Below are 13661 nucleotides of genomic sequence, written 5' to 3'. Positions count from 1 at the left end.
TACCTTTATTAATTAAGATGTAGCAATTTCAACTTCATTTGCTTAGGCATCTCTACAGGTTTTAGGCAGTCAGCAGCTAGCTAGACATTCCTTTCTCTGAAGGATATAAAAATATGTATGCAAATCTACTAAAAAATGTCAAATAAACAAGGTTGTTGAACAAAAATGTCATTTGATTCTTGCCTCGAAACGGAACGCTACATTTATTTCCCTGAAATAACAAGGACGTTGGTTTGCTGAGGGTTGTAAAAGCACACAAGCACTTAATAACTAATGAATTTTTGTGTTTTCTGTTTATGCAGCCTACAGTATATAATCTTCAATAGAACTATTAATACATTTGAGCCTTTTATGATTTTTTGTATTACTTATTCACAAGAATAACACTAGCAAATAATATTCCTTTGTAACTGATTGCTGTTATTCTCCCAGGAAGGCTGGGGGTTTTCTACTAGAAGTAAGCAGGACTGCATTTTATTAAAACAGTTTTTAATTACCAAACCAGATTCAGCTGTAGCTTTTTCTTTCTTTTTTGCCACTCTCAGTACAAATTCCAAATGTCTTCCTCCTATCCCTGCCTGATCCAAGAACATATTTTTTTAGAGGGCACTGACTTTCCTTGTTCACTGCAGAATCCGGTGAGAGAAAAATGTCCCCATTTCTTGCATTTTTTCAGAGGTTTTGCTGCAATGGAATTGGCAGAGCGGGCAGAGGGAGCCTCTTTGAAAGGGTTAATCTGAACACGGCTACTGTTTCCTTAAAGAGCTACAAACATTATATTACCCTGAGGCTATAATCAGCCAAGGAAAGTTTGATCTGATGATGTATGTCTTCATATTGCGCGTTTCATTGGGTGTGTGAGGATATTGATATCCTACTAAGATTTTGGGGTGGAGTTTTCTGTGGAGACTCAGAATACTTTTTTTTTTTTTTTTGCATGTTATTCAACTAAACATCTAATAGACTTGATTTTTTTTTTTTTTTTTTTTTAGTGCAACTAAGGTAATATTGTGGCTTCAGCAGTTCTGAGCGTGCAGCGAACCACAGCAGCAGTGGCTGGTGGGGCACCGCTTGTAAATGGTTGCGGTACCGGAGGGCAGGGCTTGGCCCGGCGAAGGTTTGCCTTTGCCGTGTGCGCAGGACAGGATGCCACCACGAAGCACTCAGCGACCATTTCATACATGTCATTTATTTCAGTTTTCAAACTTTGAGTGAGTGTGCAAAGCCTTGCAGCTTTCCAGGCTGTTGGGATGTCTAAATCTCACCTGACCAAATGCCATGGGAAGAGATGTGTGATTAGCCAAAATATCATCTCCTTTTTTCTTTTCTTTTTTTTTCTTATTTTCTCTGTTAATGGTCCCTAATTGTCACTTTGTATGCCAGTGAATTAGAGCAATAGAAAAGTCCCCCCCCCCCACTTTCCTAACCTTAGACCAGCAGAATTCAACCCCAAATTCATAAGGATGCTTGAAACAATTGTGTTTGCAAGAATATTTACTGTATCTAAAGCAGAAAGGCAATTTAAACAACCTTCTTCTTTACAATCATTTGGAAGTAGCCTGCAATGTGGAAATAATTTTGGTCTCTAAAGCCTAAAGAAGTAGGCCTTTTGTTTTCCTCACTTAAATGGGAATTTATCTCAGAAATTAAGATCAGTTTGTCAGGGCCATAAAAGCTCTGCCATATGACAAATTTTTCATTACACTTTCCTTAAATTATATACTCACTGCATCACTTGCTACGTGTGTGTCTGTTAGCTTCTGATGCTGTTCTGGCATTCTGTAATCTCTTGCTTCATTCTTACAAATAATAATTTTATTAAAAGCATACACATATGTATACATATATATTCTTTTCCCAGCCAAAAGAACGGAGCTGTACATCGAGAAATTTGGAGTTCAAACTCAGAAGATCCTCCAGCATCGAATTACTGAATAGCTTAGACACTGAATCCAAAGAACCAAAGCCTGAACACAGAAAATCTTTAAGTAAGGCTGTTTTCTTTTCTGATTTTTTTTCTTCTTTTTTCTTTCCTTTTTAAATAACTATGCCATTACAGGGTAAGATAATTTTTATTACATACAGAATGTAAGGAAGATCACTGAGAATTTTAAAGCTGAATGTGTTCTGTGCTGATATACATAACTTGCATTTAAGTAAAGACAGTTACTAGCTCCACACTTTTAAAGGGTGACATTCTCTCCTAAGCAAAATAAATTTGTTTAGCAGCAAAGACATTTATTCAAGCCATTTATTGTTAAAAATAAGCAACATGAGTCCTATGCTAATGGTCTGTTGCAGTTGCTTTGTTTCCATTTTAGTAAAATACCTCAAATTGCCAGAGTAATTTTGTCTGTTGTATATTTATACACTGAATTGCTGAAAGACCTGACATGTCCTCTGTAGCTGACAATCAGTGATATATCTATAATTTTATAGAAGGTAAATTCCGGGGATCGAGGTTGATTTTTGTCAGTATGATTAGAAAAGAAAGTGATCTAAAACTAGCAGGGATGTGTTTTATTCCACTGAGGCTTTCCTTTTCCAGTTTGTGCCGAGATGCTCATGATATTGTGGGCAGTAGAGGCAGGAGCTGGTGCTGACCATGAATCACTCACTCAGCATTTTTTTAATTTCACCCTCTTGCTTGAATTTTTTGTTTTTCTTCTTTGTTTGGCGGGAGATTCACATACTGCTTCTAACGTAAGCGCCGTGACAGCTTTAGACTGGTGCTGGTGCAAGATACCTATAGGTACCGAAGTGCTGTGTAGGAATTTGCCTGCACGCATTTCAGTGCAGGATCAAAGCCTTAGATGTTAAGAAAACAGTTGCATTAAAAAGACCCAACATAGCTATTTTTAATGATAATTATCCACACAATCATAAATATATGCACAACATGCGTGCGCGCGTACGCACACAAATAGAGAGATTCATTAAATAGTCTCTTTTTGCAGACCAAAGCTTTTTGTTGTTGTTGTTTTCCTATTATCTTGGAGGTTTGGTTTTCTTTAAGGTTTTTCTTTCTGTTATAAAATATAAAGTAGCCTGAATGTAGCTTGTGAAAAATTGTCCCAATATCTTTGTACTGTGTGTTACGTTGCATTTCTCAGAGGAAGAAAAATAAGACTGAGAGCACGGTAAGTTTTGAGGGCCTGATTCTGCTCTTATTTATTGTAGCTAATAGCAAAATGCCCATAAACTGTCTCAGCACTCGGGGAATTTTTATTTATTTATTTAGACTTCTCACATATCTTTAAATGATAATTTGTCAGACAAAACAGAAAAAGTGAATATGAGCAGCGACAGAGACTTAGTCTACGTTTCTTTCCAAACCTTAGAGAATCTTGAATAACCCCTGTTTAGTTAAAGGCTATTTAAACTATTAAAAAATGTGAAAATATCTGCTGTGAAATCTCACTGAATCGAAGCTCGCATTTAAATACTGTAGATTGGATTGCTTCTAAAATATGTATTCAGAACTTTTTTTTGGCCCCTTGAGATCAAGCAATTATGTGGAATTAGAAAAATCATATTATTCACTTACTTATTAGTAGTCTAAGCACAAACTGTATTGTCAGTTTTCTGCCTTTGGCTTTCTGTGCCCTTAATGTTCACACAAGTATCGTAGCCAGAATTATCGGCAGCTAGAGCCAAAATTGCTTTAAAAAGGCATGAGAACGGGTAATGACACATTGTTAGCAGTTAACAGGTGGTCGTTTCATTGTCCAGTTTGACTGCAGAGCACAGGGAAGAGATGTGCAATATCTGCAAGTGTGTTTATAAAGTTCTTACAAAGTTTAACAATTTTATAATTTTATAGTGCTCTTACATTATTGACTGCTGCCAATGCCAAATCCAAACAAAGGAGATTTTTTAAAGATGGCTTAACACTCCTCCAGTTTAACATGGAAGACGAGCAACTGATGTGTTAGCAGGCCACCACCCCCCTGAAAATCTTTAATGAAATATTCAGACAGTTCAGACTGTCTACATTTTAAGGGCTGCAAAAAATCTCCAGTTTTAGCCTTGGTACTGCTGTATCATTGGGGGTTTTTAGCAGCACAAGTATATAAAGGACAGGTATATTCTAACCAAAGTATTCCAGTAATTTACTCTTTAATTTAAAACTGGGGAGACTGACCCTAGAGACTTAGTAGCAGGAATTTGGTTTTTATGTTTAATCCTAATTGCTTCTGCTTACACTACAAGGACAAATGGTAATTCTCTGTTATGCTTTTTGAGCTGTAGACACTGATTTCATTGAAAATTGGGTTCAAACTGCCAGGCTCAATTTCCAAAGTTCACAGAGTGTCCGTCTTCTTGGTCACGCAGCTTTTCAGTGGCTTCTCATCCAGTTTGGATTCAACTCATGTTCTAATTGAAGTTTTCTTGAGCTAAGAAGAAACCAGGGATGGCCTTGGGGAACATTACCAAAATATGTAAAACCGTGATCCTGCTCTCAAATACATGGAAAGAGATTACTCTTTATTTTACCATGCCAACTATTTCACTGATTTAATTTATGCAGCTAATGCTGGGTCAGAAAGAACACATTTTTCACCCTAGCAACCTCCCCCATTAGAAGATGTATACATTTGGTGCAAGGCAACTGCTTTGCAGCGCCGCTCCTTTTTACGCAAGTAAGTGGTGTTCTAAACCGATAATTTTTAAAATTAGTGGCAGACTTCATAATTTCCAAGTAATTTCATTATCATTCAGACTGTAGGTTTTTGTTTTTTTCTCCTAAGGTTGCCAAAAAACCCTCCTAATTAGTACCAATTATAATTGGGTCTGCTGGTAGGTGGTCTGCCACGTTAATTTTATACCACATGAAACCAGGCACCTGGGTTAGACTGAAAGTAGAGATGCTGTCGCGGTGCATGGGAGGTAGGGAAAGGATCTGTGCATTGCAAGGTTCCCAGAAATCATCCCACTCTCCAAAAACCAAGGGACCTTACTGTGTGTGTGGACTACAGGGGCTGTCAGGACAGTCATGTTGTGGGCAATGAAACCAACTCCACGCTCTCGGCTAAGCTCAGCTTTTCTTTTTCTGTCCATGGTCGCTTTGTGGTTTGCATTTTGGCCATCACCTGGGAATTTTGTCACTCAGGAGTGACCTCTTGTGGAAGAGCCTGGGTTGGAGTCGCTATCGATTGTCAGAGGGGATCAATTCCCCTTCTACTCCCCCTTTTCTGGATGGAAACAAACGGCTTCGCAGTAGGAAGACTGCCCTTTGGCTACCGTATCAATCTGAGGGCTGCTCTTGTCAAAATGCACAATCACAAGCTTGATAATGCAATCCATTCCCAAAGCACTATATTTCCAACCTGTTCTCCATCATTTCCTTATGGCGTCACATTTACTCAGTTCATCACATTCTTATTAATATTTTAGGTTTCCTTGAAAGTGATGGAATTCTATTTTTATTACAAAAGCAACAAGAATAAATACTAATTGTTGTCAGTTATTTCCTTATGTAGTGGGAACAGTAATCTGTTCCTCAGCTTTAGGTTGCCAAAGCAAAATAATTAAATATTTTAGACATTTAAAAAATCTGTGATATTAGATAAATGCAATTTGATCTCCTTGTTTGCCACATAAAAGCTGGAACTGCCTGAATTGATAAGATTGAATCGCATTATTTTTATTGTTTCTACTCGCATATTTGTCTTATCTTCAAGAACACTTTACTTAAAACCCAGTGTTTAGTCATGCAACCCTGCAACTACAAATCCTGGAAAATCTCCTCCGTATTTGAATTCTGGCTTGAGATGCCACAACCACAGCATCAACATTTAAAAAAAAAAAAAGATAATTTTATGTATATATGTGAAAAGCAAAGTCTTGATGGGCTGTGCAGTATTATCGCTATTCATGATCACTTTAGTGTCTCAATAAGAGTAGTTGGGGATCCGGGTGTCATTGTGCCAGACACAATGTGACACCGAAGTAAGACAATTCCAGCTCTCAGCCTGAATAAAGGACAAGTTACAACAGGTGGAAAAAGCGGACAAAAGCAGGGGGTGGAAGGAAAAGTTGACAGCAAAGCCGACATGTCATGCATATTAAACAGCAGGCTTGGGATTCCTTTCCGCTCTTCGTTAGGATCGGGGTCTTAGCCCCGGCACCCTGGCCACCGGCCAACTCAAATAACGATATTTTCCTTACCTAAATTCCTCTTGCACTTTCAACAGGGAGCGATGGGTCTTTTTAGTCCCAAAGGGCAATGCATTGCTCTGGGATGCCACAGCCCTCGCATGCTTCCCCGGGGAACGGCTGCAGGGCAGTGTCGATGCCTCCTAGCATCGTTTTAATCAAGAAAAAAATAATAACCTCTGGATGATAATTTTGATTTGCCTTCAGAGGTATTTGCTACAAAGTCATCAGGGCTCTGAAATCTGCTTTGGTTTCTTAAAAGACACAATTTAATTCAGGCCACCCCGTCCCTAGTATCTAACCAAGGATGTGTGGGCTTTAAAATCACCCAAAGTTGCTTTTCTCATTTAATTCACTTTTCTTTACTTTAGAAGGCTGAATTTTGACACTCGAAGCATGGCATGTAAATATTCCTAACTAATTACTAAAACATCCAGAATCATTTCTGAATGCAGTTTGTTAGCTAATTAAGACTGTACAATGTGTGTGTGTGGGGAAACAGCAGCAAAACCCCATTTTGGTCTCTCAGTGGACGTGATGGAAGAACTGGAGAAGTCAGTGGAGCTTTAACCCTTTCTGGCCCTGCATGGTTCTTGCTCCTTCCCTGGCTAAAGCTTCTTCTGAGGGCTTGCTCGAGGGTTTAAAGTTTGTCCCCGCACGCGACTGGATATTTCTGTGGCAAACACCGCCTTGCTGAGGCTATTGTTTCTCTGCAGAGGGAAGGGATGGTTACCAGAGCACAAACACACGTATTTGCATGGCTTCAGCTGGGTTATAGCAGGAGGAAAAAAATGCCAGAAACTTATTTTGTGGAAAACATCATTTAGCGTTCCTAGAAAAAGGCCACCTCATGACAGGCAGGGCTGGGAGAGGAGCCTGTGTCATTTTTCTCTCTTCCTTTCTAACACGTGAAGAGGCCGGTAGGTTGGGAGACCGTATCTTGGGATGTAGGGAAAGGTTTTCCTGGCTCAGCCAAACTTGTCGAGGGCCAGATTCTGCGGATTCCTTCACCCACGTAGCGTTACCTCTGTGATAAAGGGGCTAATTATAGCGGCAGAAGTGGGAAATCACTCCATTTCTTTGTTAGCTCTGATGAGGTTTAAATTCTTTCCCCTTCCCAGCCCATTTATTTTAGTTAGATGTGAAGTTCAAAGCCAAATGGATGCTATTTAGGGAGTATTATTACATTACAATGTTAGCATTATGTATAGGTCAGTTTTATTACTTTTAATAAAACCAAGAAATATAAAGCAGTAACGTATATTAGCGCAGCATTACCAATGACAACAATTAAAACAGGAAGCAGAATGAAAACTATATGCAAATATGCAGCTTCCTACTGCAACGTTAATTTTGTCACTCTGCAGCTTGTATGTTTGTGGCATTTATTTTTATTGCATCAACAGGAATGCAGTCGGCTTCAGCTACTGAAAAAAGCCCAGAAACAGAAAATGCAACATGCTGTTTATGGAGGGTGGGAGCATTTGTATTTGTACTATGGGGACTAAACTTATTTCTTGATATATTTTTACTCTCGTGTTTCTCTGCAACATTTACTATACGTACGCTCTTTTCATAAAGCTTAGGAAAATACTGATTCAGCAACAAAGAAGTAATAATACTGGCATTCTGGAAACAAAACATGCCAAATTCAGAAACAAATTGTGTCACTTCCACTGATAATAGGAGATTATGTTGCACCCAAAATCACAACTGGCCGTGACTGGTTCTCAAAAAAAAAAAAAAAAGGATTTTTCCTGAATTTGAATATCCTGTTTCCATCAATTATAATATAATGATTCCTTAATTCTTTGTTTTATTTCTACTTCACTTTCCAAAATCCTTCCAGAGTTTACTATTTGGGTTGAAAAAGCATATTTTTAAATTGGGCATAACCAACTTCCATATAAACGTTTGGCAGGGAAATCAGTGCATGTTCACTTAATTCATTTTTATTGAACCAAGTCCAGATTTTTAGTCAGGAAAAAGTTAGATATTAATCATATCTGAGCAGGATCATTAAATTTTCCTTTACCTACTAGAACAGCAGGGTCATTATAGAACCATGAGAAGTTAGCTCACTTATTAATCTTTACAATTACATAAAAGTGATCATTTTTATAGTACTTAAGAGTAGCTCTTACCCATTACGTGAAGAGTATGGGGGAATATTACAATATAATATAATGTATTATTATAGATGTGACCTGTGACTCATTGGTCTGCTCAGTGACACACAACTCTCTGGAAAAGTTATCTGTTTGAGCTTGGATAATCTTTAATTGTTTCATATTCCTTGTACTCATTTATGGGGCATACCAGTAAATAGAGAGCTAGTCACTGTGTTATTAATTACCTCATTATTACTTAATTATCGCTATTGCATACTTCATTTTTATGGAGAATTATATCATAAAAGAAGGTATTTTATAGTGCCCACCACAGTTAAGTATGAATGACAGTGATAGCTAATGTAAGATTGAGTTAGTTAAAGAAAATCAATCCGAAATCCTCACTATAGATTACTATCCCGTTTCTTCTGCCTTTTCCAGCAAACGCCTCTCATCTTTGACTTTGAAACCCAACAGTTTAAACTGGGTTCTTGTTTCAGTGGACTAATCCCCTTTCATAAATCATGTTCAAGTGCTGAAATAATTTGCACATCGTTTAAAGAGTATTTGCTTTGAAACATTCACCTCAAGCCCTTTTGTATATCCTTCCTCTCTAAAGATTTGTAGTATTTGTTTTGTTCTCTGAGGTATAAAAGACCTGGGTAAACTTTATTCCTGTTGTTTCAAGATTAGTGAAATAAAATGCATATTTATTCAACTGGGACCGAAAGGAGCTTTAGTAAAGACGATCATACATACGACCCAGAGGAATGTTATAATACAAAATGTCTGTCTTAAAATCTCTTTAGGTTTGCTCAAAACACTATTGAAGGACTTAAGTTTAAAGAAAAAAAAAAAAAAAGGGTTACAAATCCATATTTCTACTTTGTTCCAAAGAAACAAGAGACACCATATATTTTTCTTAACAAAATAAAGTCCTACATGAGCACTCAAGATAAATTTGATATGGAGGCAAGTAGCGACTGGATAGGCATGATTACTTTAAGTTTTTTCCTACCGAACTATACATACTGACACAGTGTTTAAGGAAACTACATTTTGGAAAAACGTGTAGCGGTTGTTTAAAACACACACTTGCTTCAGAAAAAGCAATCACAAAGAAATCAGGAGCATTTTAGGTATTATTGGAGTCGAGCAGTTGTGCCCCTTCCATGTGCTAAAAGTGATGTTGATTCCTGTGACATGAGGAAAAGATATTTCCTCTGACTCTACCATTTTTAAGCCCAACTATCCAACATGCCTTGCACTGGTTTGGTGCAGTCTCTTAATTCTTAAGTAAATCTTTGTTTACATTAGGAAGTAAAACTAAAGTTTTATGTATATTGTGCAAAATATCATGATCTTTATAGTTTAAAGCAATAGACAATGCAGACAGTTACATCTGCTTGACCCTCCGTCACCTGTGTTGTCAGGATATCTCCATTTCTGTACATCTCCATATTTTACTTCCACAAGGGAAGAATATAGGCTGACAACTGATAACACCTAAATAGATGCAGGCATTTTCACTACAACGGGAAGTATTTTAGACTACTGCCTTTGGAGAGAGGTCAGAATTAGAGTGAGTGAGAAGGACTTGCTGAACTTTGTTCTTTGGGAAGGAAGAGCCAGCCCAGCTTTCCATCACTCCTGTGAGCCTAATTCTGAAGCCTCTCGTGATAATTATTGAAATGACTACCCCGATTGCAAGTTTGTAGCCAGAAAAAAATGATTCTCATGCTATACTGTATTCTGAGGTTTCACTACTATTTATAACTGTTTATAATCCAGATGCAATCCCCCTGGTACTTTGGGAGGAATGTGACAGAAATAAGGAGGTTTTTAGGTTATAAAAGTCTAAATTAAGCTCAGTTAGAGTGACTGTAAATCAGGCTCTAGATAGGAATACCTACTGCCCAGACTTACCTTTTTCCCCATGGTGAAATAACTTAAATGTTTGTACCTTCCAGGTTGGAGGATGCGTTTACTTTAAATTATGACCTCCAATCCCAAATATTTAAAGACCAACTTAATGGATGAAAGCATGGTACTGTCTCCTGGACAGGACGTATTAACGCTTTAAAAAGGAATGTGCTTTGTAAGAGCTCCTATTTGTTCCACCAGCTGCCTGCTGACATGCCAGATAAACAGGTCGTGCCTCTGAAAGCCAAAGGTTGGAATACCACTGAAGGGTTAAATGCTATATTGTTTCTCAATTAAGTAGAAAGTTCCAACAAGCTGGCTTTAAATATTGATGCTGAAGAGAACGCTATGACATATGAGCAGCTCCCCTCACCACCAAGGATATTTGGCTCCATTTAATTAATTCCATTGGCCATTGTCTCAACTGTGTCCAGGATTCACCCAAGAGGAATTCACTTGCGTTACTGTTATTGAAAAGTGTAACATAGCATTATCTGCCTCAGACAGACTTTTTGTAGCATTGAATCAATTCCCCAGTTCTTGAAAACAACTACCTCATTTGATTCCTTTCATAATTAATGAAATTCAGTAGTAATGTTTTTGCCCCTCAGCTCATGCTGGAAGAATGTTCCAAAACTTCAGTTTTCAAGCTGAAAGCATTCTAATTTTCAACCGAAATGGACTTGTGGTACGAACGTGTTCTTGTGTCAGCATTTAGCTAGCTCTTTATTTTCAGAAGTTCCTTTCTGTCTCAGGTGTACCACCCCAAATAGAGTTACAGACAGCAGTCGTATTCCTTCTCCTGCATGGTTTGATAGACTAAGCCAGCCAAGATCCGTAGTCGTGTTTCCTGTGATAGGCTGCTGCTCTTTTTCCTGACCATCTCAAATGTCCCTTTTCTGAATCTGCCCCCGTTTCAGTCCGTATTTCTTGCACATGGATATTCAAGGCAAAATCTTCCCACAGCCATGTGAAGTGGAATTCACTCTTCTATATGGAAATGGCTCATCTGATAGGGACTGTATTTATCTGTTTCATGGCCACTTTTTTAGAGATAAAAAAGTAAACAACCAGAACATGTAGATCCTGATGTCCTTTAATCTTTTGCAACCAATGCATTCTCCATGAAAACCAAAGAGTAAGCCTGCCTTAAGCCTTTCTATAGCATATAAAATATGTTCTTACCTGTGATAACAGTTTTTGTAATTAATTTTTAAGGTGTTCAATTTATATGGAAAAGTAACATTCTTATAAAACTGGCAACTCTTTTCAAACAATACATTTAAAATAAATGAAATTAAAACAATTTAAAATACTCCAGTGCTACTACATTTTTTTTAAAAAAACCCAAAACTTTGGAGAGAAAAGGGCTTATCATAATGAAATTCATGAAGACATCTTGTCCAGAACACAGAAATAGTTTAAAAAGCATGCAAGTATGAAGCTCTGCTAGAGAGAGTATGTTTCTGCATGTAAAGCCTTATAGTTCATACATGTTGCAATCACACAGTGATAGTATGTTTTATAATCACTTTTGCTGAAGAAGGTTATACTCCAGTCCAAGGACCCAGAGCCTAAGGGAAGGTGGCCAGATGTAGGCAGGTCAGAAAAGGAGAGCAGCCAGATGCAGATTTGATCATTTGTCATTTAGCAGGTTTTGAGGTACAAAAATCTAAATCAGAGCAAGTTAACCTTTAGCTTGGTGGGTATCTATAATAAAAGACTTCATTCAAGGTGCAAGGACATGTGGCTTGCAACCACATCACTCCATGCTCACTCTTTCTAGGACAGACTGGCTGTGTCCTAATCAGAGAAAGCTTTTTCTCAGATCTTCTTTGGTCACCTTGTGATGCCTGGCGTTGTTAATGTGTGTGTGTGTCTGATATAAACTGATGGTTATATGCATCCCACCAGCCTGGTGCTTTGAAAACTTTGTGGTGAATGTATCTGATATGTAGACGTGGAATATTACACTTGAAGGTAAAGTGCCTTCTGGGGTGAGAGTTAAAGGGCAGAGTAAAGCAGAAGCAAAGAAACTTGGTGCTGTCTTAGCCATAATACCTTTTGGGAGCAGTCTTGGAGTAAAATGGCTCCTGAACAACACCTGGGTTTTCTCTCAAGAGATAGCTTGAAGGACCAGAAAGTTGACTAAAAATTAAGTAGGTGATGATCTCAAGGTCGCTCTTTGACTGTCTTCTATCCGAGCTGTAGATACATTCTCTTAAATCAAACTCTTTGTTTCATTGCTATGGTTTCCAAGAAGTTAAGAAGTTGTGTTCCTGCAAAAATAAGCATATTTTTGTATGAAAACATACTTATAGTATCTTTCCTGTTTATGTAAAATTAAAGATGATTATTTAAGGGTGCTGTAATGTTCCTACTTTCATTTCTTCACATGAAGGTACTTCAGTTGACATGTTTGAATGAAAATCAAAAGATAGCACTAAAAATTAATGAAGAAATAATGAAAATACTGCAATACCTGAACTGTTATACAATGTTATCTGAAGATCATTGAGCATGATGGATAGAAGGTAGTACTGATATTAAGGCACAATTACAAGCAGTGGGATACTTGATTTATTGTTACAACTTTGCTCTTAATGTAAGTTCTACATTACTCATTTCTGAACTGAAAGATTGAATCTGGCTTAAAAAATCTTTTGCTAGGTTTCAGATTTGGGGCATCTGATAGTTTGAATTTGGGGTTCAACTATGAGACAAGTAAATTTTTCTGTTAATTGCCCAAGTGGCTTGAGGGATCGAGACAAAAGAAAAGGTGTGGGACAGGCTTCAGAAGAGAGGAGTCAAAGTGGTGGCATGGGGAAAGGGAAAGAAATTGAAAGGATCCTGAAGAACCATTGGTTTGCTGCATCATTTGTCTGAATTTTGCTTTCCTCTGGGGTACTGTAGCAGGTATTTTCTGCTGCATGAGAAACAGTGCCAGGCAAGACACAGCAGTGGTCTCATCTCATCTGGTACACTTTTTAAAAGATCATTTGTAATTGGTGAATGCGAGGATGGAGAGAATCCATTAGAATTATATTTTCTGTTATTAATAACCCACAATGAAAATGTTCTTTAAAAACACATCTTTTATTTTGCAGGTTTTAGTCCAGAAAACTAAGTTAGCAGAATTCACCTTTTCCAAACAATTGTTTACTTGGAATTCATCTGTAGTTATCCCTGCTCAAGTTACAGGTCACTCATAATAATAAAGCTTTCTAATTCTGTGACAGAATATTCATAATGTCTTTAAAATACTCAGCTAGATAATGGTCCCCAAGATCTGGACAGCAAGACTTCAAAAGGCAGAGTCCTCTGATCTCCAGTTTCCTTATTCTCTCTAAGCTTGGAAGGTTTCAGCTATCAAGCATAGATTAAGTTTTATTGGTTGATAGTCTAATTGCATTTGTATTATCTTTCCCCTTAATATTATTTTCTTTTCTCTGTATTGGATTTCATCCA

The 13661-nt window shown here is 37.6% G+C and overlaps 1 protein-coding gene across 2 annotated transcripts in view; it reads left to right on the top strand.

Annotated features, from left to right (window-relative positions):
• Nucleotides 1-13661, top strand: part of ARHGAP15 (Rho GTPase activating protein 15) — a 333439-nt gene that overhangs the window by 169633 nt on the left and 150145 nt on the right. For both annotated transcript variants that reach the window (XM_075152711.1, XM_075152712.1), the window contains exon 8: nt 1862-1988. In XM_075152711.1, the coding sequence (XP_075008812.1) occupies nt 1862-1988 (127 nt within the window). The remainder of the gene's footprint in view (nt 1-1861; nt 1989-13661) is intronic.

This window comes from Calonectris borealis, chromosome 6 (assembly GCF_964195595.1).
Source record: "Calonectris borealis chromosome 6, bCalBor7.hap1.2, whole genome shotgun sequence".
Classification (NCBI taxonomy): domain Eukaryota; kingdom Metazoa; phylum Chordata; class Aves; order Procellariiformes; family Procellariidae; genus Calonectris; species Calonectris borealis.
The sequence above is the reverse complement of the archived record's forward strand: the minus strand, read 5'-3'. Positions and strand labels throughout refer to the sequence as shown.